The 12,501-nt window shown below is 40.5% G+C and overlaps 2 protein-coding genes across 2 annotated transcripts; both read left to right on the top strand.

The window, feature by feature from the left end:
* Positions 1–7,157: 7,157 nt before the first annotated feature.
* LOC114301322 (uncharacterized) lies at positions 7,158–7,940 on the top strand. Its single transcript, XM_028246283.2, has one exon. The coding sequence runs from the start codon at positions 7,158–7,160 to the stop codon at positions 7,938–7,940; it is 783 nt and encodes a 260-aa protein (XP_028102084.2).
* A 54-nt stretch (positions 7,941–7,994) lies between these two features.
* LOC145824121 (uncharacterized) lies at positions 7,995–8,429 on the top strand. The gene has a single exon (XM_082923713.1). The coding sequence runs from the start codon at positions 7,995–7,997 to the stop codon at positions 8,427–8,429; it is 435 nt and encodes a 144-aa protein (XP_082779839.1).
* The last annotated feature ends 4,072 nt before the right edge of the window (positions 8,430–12,501 follow it).

Here is a 12,501-nt window from a genome sequence, read left to right on the forward strand (position 1 = left end):
TATAAACCTAGCACGACAGGGACCCGAATCGTCTCGCCCCGATGAACAGGGTTTTCCCCGAATATTATTCCCTATAAGACGGGGACTGTTATTAAAAAATACATCCCTGATAATTTTTGGACCGGAGACGGGGATAGGTTCCTTGGCCCCAGCCCCGGCCCCGCCCCCGTCCCGTCCCGAAATTTCCCTAAAAGCATCCCCGCCTATATGTTTTGTTTAGTTGTATTACACCTATGTTTAGTTTAGTTGTATTATATAAATAAATATATCTCTCTCTTTGACTCAGTTTAGTTGTATTATATAAATAAATATCTTTCTCTTTCTGACTCTCTTGCCTTCTCTCTCTTAATCAACTCTCTCTTTCAGTCTCTCGTTCTTATTTCTCTTAACTCTCTCACTCTTTCTTTCTCAACTCTCTCACTGTCTCACTCTTTCTCAACTCTCTCGTTCTTCTCTCTCTCTTAACTTTCTCACAGTCGCCGATACGGCGACACCACCACCACCACCACCACCGCTGGCCCCGATCCCCCTCTCTCTCTTCTCCTCGCCTCGGTTTCTCTTTCTCTCTCTCCACTTCGTCTCTCTCTATTCCTCATGGCTACCGGTGTCCGTCTCTCTCTCACCACCACCGAACCCGCCGCCAAAGCCCCCGTCGATCTTGCCATAGAGCCTGGTCACTAGCGTCGCTCAAATCTGTGCCGGACGATGGAGGTGTACTCAGATCTGTTATATCTCTTTCTCTCTGATCTGATGATGATTGTTAGATCGGTATTGTTGATGATGATTGTTAGATCTCTAATCTGTTACTCAAATTTAATTTAAATCTATGAAATAATTTAAATCAAATTTAATTCAAGTTTAATTTAAATCTATTAGATTTGTATTGTTGATGATGATTGATGATGATGATTGAAATAATTGAACAAAATTGATTTGTTGATTTGTGATATATATTGATTAATCAGTGATATATATTGATTTGTGATATATATGAAATAATTGAACATAATTGAAATAATCAGTAATATATATTGATTTGTTGTTCTTGTGTTGAACATAATTCAACAAAAAAAAAAAGAAGAGAAAAGCTCGGGGATTTGTTGGGGTCGGGGAAACTCGATCCCCGTTAGGAGGCGGGGATGGGAGGGTGATGGGTTCCCTCGCCAGGGATTGGGGGCGGGGTCGGGGATTTTGTAATCTTCGGGGATTGGGGACGGGAAGGGTAGTCTCGGCCCGCCCGCCCCGTTGCCATTCCTAGTCGGTATCAATCCATACATATTGTTTCAAAAGTAAAATGGTACTTATATAATTTAATTTAATTTTGTCTAAGATACCGGCTAATACTGCAAAAAAAAACATAATATCGGATAAATACTGGATAATACCGGCCAAATATATATATATATATACTTTTGTAATAGTTTGTAATATTAAAATTATGGAAACTTTTGTTTTATACCCTTTGTATTATTTAGCAGACATAGTATGTTTTTAAAATTCTTTTGCATATAAATTTGTGATTTATGATATGTATTGTTATATTATTTGTTCCTAAATAATATTTTTTATACATATATAATATTTTTGCAATAAATTCAAAACTATATACGATAACATACCGATACTAGTAGATACCATACCAGTGGAAAAATGGTACCTAATCTAATATGGTATTAACAACTTTGATACTTTGCCAAAAAAAAAATCAATCAAATCGTTAACAAATAACACCACTTAATATCAAGTGTTAGAGAAAAAATGGATCAATAATAGGAAAAATTATGATGATCTCCCATGTTGTCTCCTCATCACCCAACACATAAATGTAGCATCCACTCTCTTAACCAATGAGAGAAGAGAAAGGTACCACATGGCACCTACTCTATTTGCACTCAAAAATTTCTTCAATTATAGACACAAAGTATTTAGAAGAGAAACAACAAATCAGTAGAAGTTTTAAAAATAAATTACAAATTAATTGTAAATTTTATTAATAGTGTAGGTAAAAATCTAGTTTAAGTCCAATCAACAATGATTTGATCAACATACTTAAATAAATTTTAAGTAAAAACAAATAAAAATCAGGCTTTGTGGTTGAGTTCTTTGCTTTGAACAGATTAAAGACTTTCTTAGAAATAATTAAATGAAAAGGAAATGGAACAGAATAGAATATGTATTAATTCGAATAAATTGTCACTTGTCATTAGTTACAAAAACGTAAACAAGAACAAAAAATTGAAGAAATACAACAATCGATAGAAAGAAAAGAAGCGAGGGTTGGAAAAAATTACTAGTTTAAATTACTCGTAGACCGTTAAGTTAAACTACTCTTAGATAAACTCTTTGTGAGTGTGATTGGTGGTTATTGATTGATGTCCTTTTTTCATTCTTCAAGTCCGCCTTTTATACTTGCTTGGTCACCTCATGTTGTACCTATCAATCCATGATTTTCCTTGATCTTTGCTCCACTCAACCATATCTCATATCTTCATAAAAATTACTTACAGATTTTATTTTTTGACTTGATATTGATTCTCTCGATTTTAACATATAGTTTCTAATTGATTTTAACAAATATCTTTATTGGCTTTATTTAATCTTTTCAAGTCACATCATCACCTCTTCCATATCATGTTACTAGCATACTTGTCACGCTATATTAACATATTTGTCAACAAAAATAATAAAAACAAATGTGGTCAAGATTATTTTTTGAAAATAATTTATGATTTCAATCGACAGACCATAATCGAACTTAGCCATAATTAATAAGTCACAATCGATAGAAAAATAAAATATAGTGCAAACAAATATTAATAATTAAAATTTTATAGGTAGTAATAATTTTATTTATTTATTTTTAAAAGTACTACTAAATGATAATTTTCGCTACCAATCCTTTTCTCTCTAGTTTTAACTTTTAAGAGATAAAATGTAAAATAAAATAAATCAAACATATATTGACAAAGTAAACATATATATATGTTGTTACTTCATTGTCAAAATCTCCCTTCCTCCCTCGTCATCACAACACTTCTCACCTTTGATGGTGCCACCCCGGTCTTTTTTTTTTTTATATATATTTTTTTATCAATAAAAATCAATAATTAATTATTAAATTAACACATAAAAAAAAGGAAGTTAAAATTCACCCTCATACATTTTGTAAAAAAAATTTATCCTCTCATTTCACTCTTAAAAATAAAACTTAAGATATCCCCCCCCGGCCTTTTTTTCCCATCTCTCCTTCGCATACATCTTCCTCCAACCTTCCTTCTCCTTGGTATACATCTTCCTCCAACCTTCCTTCTCCTTGGTATACATCTTCCTCCAACCTTCAATTGATGACATCTTTTTTCTCCTTGAATATTCTTGATGTAAATGGAATCGATGTGATGTAGGTAATTAAAATCCTTTTATGGGACCCCCAACAATTATTAAACAATTGGAGATCCCTATCCTAAGATAACCTCCACCCATTTATCATTAAACTGCACCCAAAATTTCTATTGCTAGTTGGCAACACATCTACAATTCACATTAACTAAAAAATTAATTAACATGTGTCTTAAAAATCAGAAAATACTAAAACAATTTAAATTTTAACATACATTTTTGCATATTCTTATGTAAATAAATAAATATATATATATATATATATTTTATACACGTTAACATGAACCACCATTTACTAGTAGTGATTATCATTTGTCAAGTTTAATTGTGCGTAAATATTTTTAAATTCTTAATATATAATTAAATTTTACTTACGCTGTGTTAGGTTGGGAAATTTGAGAAAGAATTTAAAAAGAAAAAGAGAAAAAATATATGAAATTATGTGAAATATATGTATATTTTATTTATATTTTACTTATTTTTTCTCTTTCTATTTCCAAATTCATTTTCAAATCTCTCAAGTAAATACAGTATTAATGAAACCTCTAAAAGGGATAAACTCCCGGAAGCGTAACACCAGATCATCACTCCACGTCTTCCTTCCATTCCACCCAACGGCTCACAATCTTTTTAAAATTACCACAATATCCCCTGGTTGGTAGCCTCACTTCATGAGACACACACCCAGACTGCTATTACCGCCTCCAACCGGTTGCCATTCTCTTCACCATATAAATATAAAAATAATTAATACAAAAAATTACAAACAAATATCCCATGATTTAAGTATTATAATAAAATAAATCATGAATTTTTAATTGTGTCAATTTAAATTATAATTTTTAATTTATTTTTATTCTAAATTATTTATATATTTTTAGTCAATAAACTTATGCTCCGTTTGTTTAGATGGGAAATATTTTCCTAATATTTGGTATAACGAAAAATAAAAGTCGACTAATGAAAAATAAGCTATATGGATAGAAAATATTTTTCACTTTGAGAAGATAAAAAACACTTTTTCAAATTAAAATTTTTCTAATGTCAACAAACCACCATTGTTACTCTCACTTCTATTACCACACCACCATCATCGTTATTATCACCACCGTCGTCGCCCCACCACCATGCTACCACTTTCATCTCCACATTCATTTTACCACCACCAAACATAGCAAAATGTTTTTTTTGAAAAATATTTTTTGAATTTTTTTTTGTTGTAAAATATGTTTTCCGCCCAAACAAATGGAGCATATGAAAAATAATATTTTAGACATTTTACATATACCTACATAAATACAATGATTAAAATATTATTTTACTGGTCAATTTTAATTAACAAAAATAAACAAATGATTTAGATTAAAAACAAATCAAAATATTACAATTTAAATTGAAAAAAATTGTTGAAAAGTCTACTCTAAAGAAGATATAAGGCATTAAGTTCTCTAGTAGATATTTTTCTTTGATAAGGAGTCCACCATTTGTAACATAATATGCTGAGAACTATATTTTATTGTTTTGGAAGACATTTTGTTTCTTATTTTAACTCTTAATTTTTTTATTGATTTTTGTTGACTATATGTTTAAATTTATATCTATCCATTTAAATTTTTTTCTATCTGTTCAAAATTTTTCCTATCTGTTCAATTTTTTTACCATATCTGTTTAATTTTTTAATCTTTTCAATTCAAATTTCTCTTATGTGTTCGAATATTTGTCCAAATAAAATATATCAGCTGAAATTTATCTGATCAAACTGTTCAAATTATCTGTTGAAATTCTATAATCTTTTTTCTATCTATTGAAAATAAACAGATAGAGGATTCCAAAAGAAGAAGAAATCAACCATATCTGGTCTCTACTCTTTTTCCAAACTAACTAAAAAGAAAATCTCATGGGATTTTATCATCAACAACAACAACAGAACACTTCAATAGACAACCACCACACAGATATATAACCACAGATAATCATATACAAAAAAAATAAATAAATAAAAAATAAAAAATCAACAGATCTGGACTTCAACAGATAGCAGATCAACTTGTTTCGAATAGAAGATCTTGACTTCAACATATCTGAGAGGGGAGATTTGCACCGGACAGTACGGTTGAGCTACAGTAACGCAGGTGTGGCAAGCCTCTCGGTGCCGAGCTATCTCCTCAATTGGCACGGCCCTCCGGCCTGTTTTACACGGGTGAGCTAGGTTTGCCGACCAGGCATGCTCTAAGGTCTGGCCGAGCTGTGGCTGTTAGGCGTCCGGCGGTAGGCACTCGTTAGCACGGCGCGAACGAACAGATGACAGTCCGGAAAGAGTCTAGGCCGGGAAGATGTCGGCGTGTGCCCGATAGCTCGGCAGCTCGGTCGTGTTCTTTGTGGTTGTGATTTTCTCCCAAGGAATAGGCTGGTCTTGCTATGCCGGTCGGGTGTGTCACTTGAGCCAATGGCGTGAGGGAGAGGATATCTGCTCCAGGCACGCGTCAGTACCGTTTGGCAGTCTTGCATGTACTGGATGGAGGATTTGGCCTTTACACGTGTAAGGTGGTGGGAGGCGAGCGCAGCCAACTGTCTAGGGAAGGACAGCAGAGGTAGTGCGTGCACAATCCTAAGGCTGCACGGTGGTGGTAAGGGAGGATGAACGTTGGTGGTAAGCAACTTGCGCTATCTGAAACACACACACACTCTCTCTCTCTCTCTCGAATAGCCTCCTTCTTCCTCAAGTGGTCTGACTTGATCGTCGGAGGGTCTATCCGGCACACCACCGCCGGGCAGCTCACCGTTCTCTGTGTTGTCAGCTTAGACGCCGTCACGCGAAGCTTGAACTCCAAGGAGTACGGAAAGCAGAGGATATTTCGCCCCCGTACAATTGGCGCCGTCTGTGGGAAGTTCTTTGATACTAAAACCTTGTTTTTCAAGCTTCTTCAACTATCTCCATGGCCAACAACGACGAAACTCCACTGTCCGTCGTCGATGACATCACACCAGAGTCTGTCCGACGGAGAGAAGGCCCCCCGAATGTTCCGGCCATGGCGGGCCTAGAAACCTCTTTGCGAGGTGCGCGAGACAAACGCGGAAGGAGTACTGATCCCTCGAAGAGTCTAGAGGGCCGTCGGCGGTAGGGGGATTCCCGTGCGCAGCACCTAGAGCACAAACTCAAAGACCAAGACGTCCTCATTTGCAGGATGGCGGCGGAGATGGAGATGCTGAAACGTCAGATTAAGGGGAAAGATGTTGCTGGAGAGGGCAACCTCAGTGAGCGCACCCCGTCCCCTCGTTCTAGCAGTCACCGCCAGGAGAGGACCCACTCTCTCTCTATCACCAGGAACTATGGGGTTAGAGATTTCGACCGAAGGGAGGGCAGATCCCTCACTCGAGACAGCACATACCGTCCCTCACGCCATTCTCCGACGTCACGAAACTCTTTCTTCACCCGTTCCAGAGACCTGAGGGATGTATTGGAGGAGAGGGCGTGTCGTCGAGAGGCTTAGAGAGTGCCGGCGTGGCAGAGATTGAGCGCTCCCATTCGTTGTAGCGAAGAAGTGGCGATGCCAGCGCCCAGATTGATGGCCCATGCGCCAGTGGACAAAGAGCTGGCGAGACTTATAGCCACGCCGTTGTCTCCGGAGATTGAGAGTATACTACTCCCTGCCGGATTCCACCAGCCTAAGTTCACCTTGTACGACGGCAAAACGGATCCGTACATGCACGTGAGTCATTACTGGCAAGTAATGGCTGGCCACCGGCGCAATGACGCCTTGATGTGCCTCATATTCCCAGCAAGCTTGGGAGAACTGGGCCTGAAGTGGTTCGAAAGGCTTCCAGAAGGGAGTATAGAGGGGTGGCAGCAACTCGCGGAAGCCTTCGTCACCAGATTCAAAACCAACACTCGAACACCGAAGGAGGTCGATCATCTTCTGGGCGTCAAGATGGAGTCAGGGGGATCATTGAAGGCATACAACGCGAAGTACTGGGAAACTTACAATGAAATCCTCGACTGCCCTACCAATCTGGCGATCACTCAATATAAGCGAGGTCTCCCAGTCGGGCAAAGGCTGCGGGACTCGCTCACAATGCACCAACCCACAACCATGGAGTCCTTGATGCAGCGGATCAATGAGCACATTCGTGTGGAGGATGATGTCGCCTCCGCGACCGAGAAGGTTAATCCGGTCGCAGCGGACAAAAGGGTAGCAGGGAAAGTTCACTCGGTCGGGCAGGAGGATAACCGCCCAAGCGACCGGCTAAAAGATCAACGACGTGGCCCAAACCGCGATGACAGAAACAAGGGTCGCAGAAACGACCGAGCTGACGCTCCTCGTGATGCAGCAGAGGATGCTAAGAGAAAATTGAAGGCACGGACTGGAATCACCACGGTCTTTAAAATCCCTATCTACCGCATCTTGAGTGAAATCAGAGGCGAGCCTTTTGTTCGCTGGCCGGCCAAGTTGGGGAATGCACAGAGAGGCTTCAACTCAAGGTATCACTGCACCTTCCATGAGGAACGAGGACACCGAACGGAGGACTGCTTGCCGCTTAAATAACATTTGGAATAGCTAGTGGCCTCGGGGCATCTTGACAAATACATAGATGGGGGTATGAAAGCCGCGCCATTGGGGCAAACCGAGCCAAACGGCCTAGCCGCCCTAGAGGCAGCACTCCAAGGCGTAATCAACGTCATCCATGGCATCGTTGAACCAGCAAGGGTCTGCGAGCTCAGAGGGATGATTAAGAAATTCGAGCACATGAGGGAAGTGCTCTCCGTTCGGCCCGCTGTAAAGAAGGGGAAGACCGAGGAGAAGGACATTCTTACCTTTTCGAGCAGGGACTTGGAGCGGATCCAGATGCCCCACAATGACGCCCTAGTGGTAACTCTTCGCGTCAAAGACTTTGACATCAAGAGGATCTTGATCAACCAGGGAAGTTCGGTCGAAATTATGTACTATGATGCGTTCAAACAAATGAAGTTGGAGAACAAGGACTTGGCCCCTGCGACGTCCCATTTGGTTGGCTTCAACTCTCAGCCAGAGTAGCTGGTAGGGAAGACCATACTGCCAGTCAAAGCGGGTTCAGTAACAAAGCAAGTAGAGTTCTGGGTGCTCAAAGTCCCATCCACCTACAACTTAATTTTAGGCAGGGGCTGGTTGCACGCCATGCAAGCAGTAGCGTCGACTTACCATCAGGTCTTGTGTTTCCCGGCGCCAAACGGACAAATAGAGGAAGTTTGGGGAGACCAGGTGATGGCGAAACAATGCTTCGTTGCGGTAAATGGCAACCGAGCAGCTAAAGGATTTGTCCAAATGATTGAGGGACCCGAGGGAAAGGAGGTCCTTGACGATGTAGGAAGAAAGGCCGAGGAAAAATCGGTCGAGGATTTGGTGAAAGTGCGCGTCGATGAGAATGACCCAACTAAGTTCTTCCTCTAGGGATCATCTTTGTCTAGCGCCGAGCGGTTAGATTATGTCAACTTCTTGGTTTCCAACATGGAGGCTTTTACGTGGACGCCTTACGATATGCCTGGCGTCGACCCTAACTTCATTTGCCATCAGTTGAACGTCTTCCCAAAGGCGTAGCCGGTCATTCAGAGGACTCGCCGCTCGGCTCTGCACCATGCCGAGGTAGTGGCAGAGGAGGTCAAAAATCTGTTGGAAGCGGGAGCAATAGAAGAAGTGCAATACCCTCGTTGGATATCCAACACGGTGGTAGTCCCGAAAAAGAATGGCAAGTGGCGAGTCTGCGTTGACTATAAGACAGTTAACCGTATATGCCCAAAGGATAGCTTCCCCCTCCCTCGAATTGACCAGCTGGTGAACTTGACCGCTGGCCATCAGAGGTTTAACTTCCTGGATGCATATCGCGGCTACCACCAAATAGCTATGTATAAACCGGACCAAGAGATCACGTCGTTCACTACTCCTAGAGGCCTGTATTGTTATAAAGTCATGCCGTTCGGACTGAAGAACGCCGGGGCAACTTTTCAGAGGATGGTGACAAAGATGTTCGCTCTTCTTTTGGGCTGAACAATGGAGGCCTACATTGACGATATGGTGGTAAAGAGTAAGGAGAAGTCTCAACACCTCACCGACTTAGCAGAAATGTTTGCCATACTTAAGCGCCACAAACTTCATTTGAATACATCCAAGTGCGCCTTCAGAGTTGGCACCGGGAAGTTTCTGGGGTTTTTGGTTACAAACCGAGGGATTGAAGCTGACCCATCACAGATCAAGGCTATACAAGAGCTGGAGCGCCCAAACTCCACGAAGGATGTGCAACATCTTGTCGGGATGGCAGCCGTGCTGAACAGATTCATCAGCCGGTCTTCAGATCGTTACAGGCCCTTCTTTAAAACTTTGAAGGCCAAGTTCTTTTGGGATGACGAATGTGACCGTGCACTGGCAGACTTAAAAATATACCTTTCCTCTGCCCTTATCTTAGTCACACCTCGGCCGGGCGAAGAATTGTATCTCTACTTGTGTCACGACCCAAACCCGGCCCTATGGGTTTAGCACCGTAACCGGCCAGTAATCCGAGATTACCGAAGGCCTGCAGAACGGTAATACAGTAAAACAGAGTACAGGGCCTGGCGGAAGCCAATACAGTAAATAAATAGTGTCCATTGAGCTGTGACAGTCTGTATGCAAAAAGGCTTTTCATACATTCTCACATAAACAGTACAGAACAGTATGTACAATATTCACATCCATTCGACTAGGGACTCAACCCTACAGAACAGTACAGAAAACATTCCGTCTGTACAAAACAGTACGGTCTATACCAAACAGTAAAACAGTACAGAAGGGGGAAAAAGCAGACAAAACACCCCCAAGCCATAGCATGGCAACTCGGAACCTCACAGTGAGGCACAAAGGCTGGCTTGACAAAACTGGAGTAACCCTGGCGCCTCTAGCTGCGGTCTGGTGCCTGTACACCTACATATATATATGAGCAGTGAGCTAAAGCCCAGTGAATAACATAAAGCGTAAAGGGGTTTAGAATGAATGTCCTTACAGTATGAAAACAGTTCATTTCAATCAGTCATTCAGTTGTTCAGTACAGTAAACAGTCATATGTGGTACATCCATTAGCATAACAGTAACAGTAGGTCTTAAAAGACCGAACAGTAATGATGGCCATCAGTCAGTAAACAGTAGTGGTTCCACGAGGGAACCGACAGAGATCTCTGTGACAGTAACAGTAACAGTAAACCGTAGATACTAAGGATGCCACAGTACAGTTCAGAAATAAAGGACATACATTCATTCAGTAAATAATACCAGTTCAGTAAACAGTTCAGTTCAGTATTCAAAAGATATCAGTTGAACATATCTTTACACAGTTGTTACTCACAGAGTTCTGGGCTACAGTATGCTAGAGCGTGTCTCCCCAGTTGCCAACCCTACACAGTTCACAGGTTGAACACACACTAAGCTACACAGTTGGGAAATATCATAACTTAATCCCTAATTTGCCTTGGTGTGTTCTACAACGATATCCTCATCTAAATGCCTTAAACTAGGCCTAAGAATACCTAGGATGGGATGAGGATGCAAAAACGCACATTTAAAAGCATTTTCAGGAAAACAGAGTCCCGCTCGAGCGCAGGTTTCCCCCGCTCGAGCGTACAGGCAAACAAAGGTACTCGCTCGAGCGCAAACTTTCCCGCTCGAGCGTACTGTAAAGGTACTGGATGGGTGAAATCCCCGCTCGACGCCCGCTCGAGCTTGAGACATGACTCCGCTCGAGCGCCCAATCCTCCGCTCGAGCGGACTGTAAAACAGTGCAGAGAGATGCTGGATGCTCGGATTCCACGCTCGAGCGGCATTTCCCCCGCTCGAGCGGAAGTGCGAAATCTGGAAAACCCAGATTGCACCTCCAAGCTCAAACTCAAGTTTAAATGCATCAAAACCCGACCTCTTGGGCTAAATTTCCAGAAAACACATGTAAACTCATAGTTAAACATGATTCAAAACTCACTTTGAGAAATCAAAGCCCAAGGGTGTTTTTATTCAAACCCAATTTCAAACCAATTTCAAGAACAATATGAACATGCAACATGCATGAATTCAAACCAATTTCAAAGCTTCAATTTGATGCTCTAAGGAGCTAATTGTTTCCAAAACATGATGAAATCATGGACCTTTACAAAATTATGGACATGCATGTGAGGAAACATGAACTTACAACCTCAAAACTCAAGAATGGCAACATGCATGCAACAATCAAGCTTCAATTCAACATCTAACCCATGATTGGCTCTAAACTCCATCAATATGACATGAACCATGCAAGAATCCACTCAAAACATGAATAAGAAGACAATGGAGCTACCTTTAGTCTTGTATTTCAAGAAGGGAGCTCAAATATGCAATCACTTCAACAATTCTTCAATTACCAAGCAATTTACCAGCAAAATCAACAAGAACAATTCTCTCTCTCTCTAACTCTCCTCTCTTGGTCGGCAAAAGCAAGAAATGAGCTGGGAAAAATGTTTGATTCAAGCATACCAAGGCTCTAACATGTTATAATAAGGGCCCACTAACAATGGCAAAACGGTAATTAAGTCCAACTCTTCAATTAGCATATTTTAATCTAATTTAATCATACCTAATCAGTTTTCAGGTGAATACACCATAAAATCACATTAATTACGATGATCATTAAACATCAATCAGTTTCTAATTCGGCCGCCGATAAGGCCTTCAATTAGCAGTTTAAACATATAAGTATGAACAGATAATCATACAATCAAACAGATAGAATGCAATTTAACTAACATATACTCAATCAATTCGGTTTCCAGTTTCAGTCAGTCAGTTCAGTACTTTTAATCAGTTCAATTATCAGTCAGTTATCAGTCATTATCAGTCTCGTTTAACAGTAATCGGTGATCAATCGGTCATTAATCAGTAAACAGTATGAGGGTTGTTACAGTCTCCCCTCCTTATAAAGAGTTTAGTCCTCTAAACTCGAGTTACCTTTATTCTGGAAGAAAACAGGATTCAGTGGAAACAGTTCAGGATATCTTTTGGCCATGTCATCTTCCCTTTCCCAAGTGGCATACACACCACCATGGTTCTGCCAGTCAACTTTCACTAGCGGGATCTC

This window comes from Camellia sinensis, chromosome 4 (genome assembly GCF_055761805.1).
Source record: "Camellia sinensis isolate YWXY chromosome 4, ASM5576180v1, whole genome shotgun sequence".
Taxonomy (NCBI): domain Eukaryota; kingdom Viridiplantae; phylum Streptophyta; class Magnoliopsida; order Ericales; family Theaceae; genus Camellia; species Camellia sinensis.

Excerpts from the sequence above, each read along its gene's own strand:
- LOC114301322 (XM_028246283.2), top strand. The coding sequence starts at position 7,158 with ATGTGCCTCATATTCCCAGCAAGCTTGGGAGAACTGGGCCTGAAGTGG.
- LOC145824121 (XM_082923713.1), top strand. The coding sequence starts at position 7,995 with ATGAAAGCCGCGCCATTGGGGCAAACCGAGCCAAACGGCCTAGCCGCC.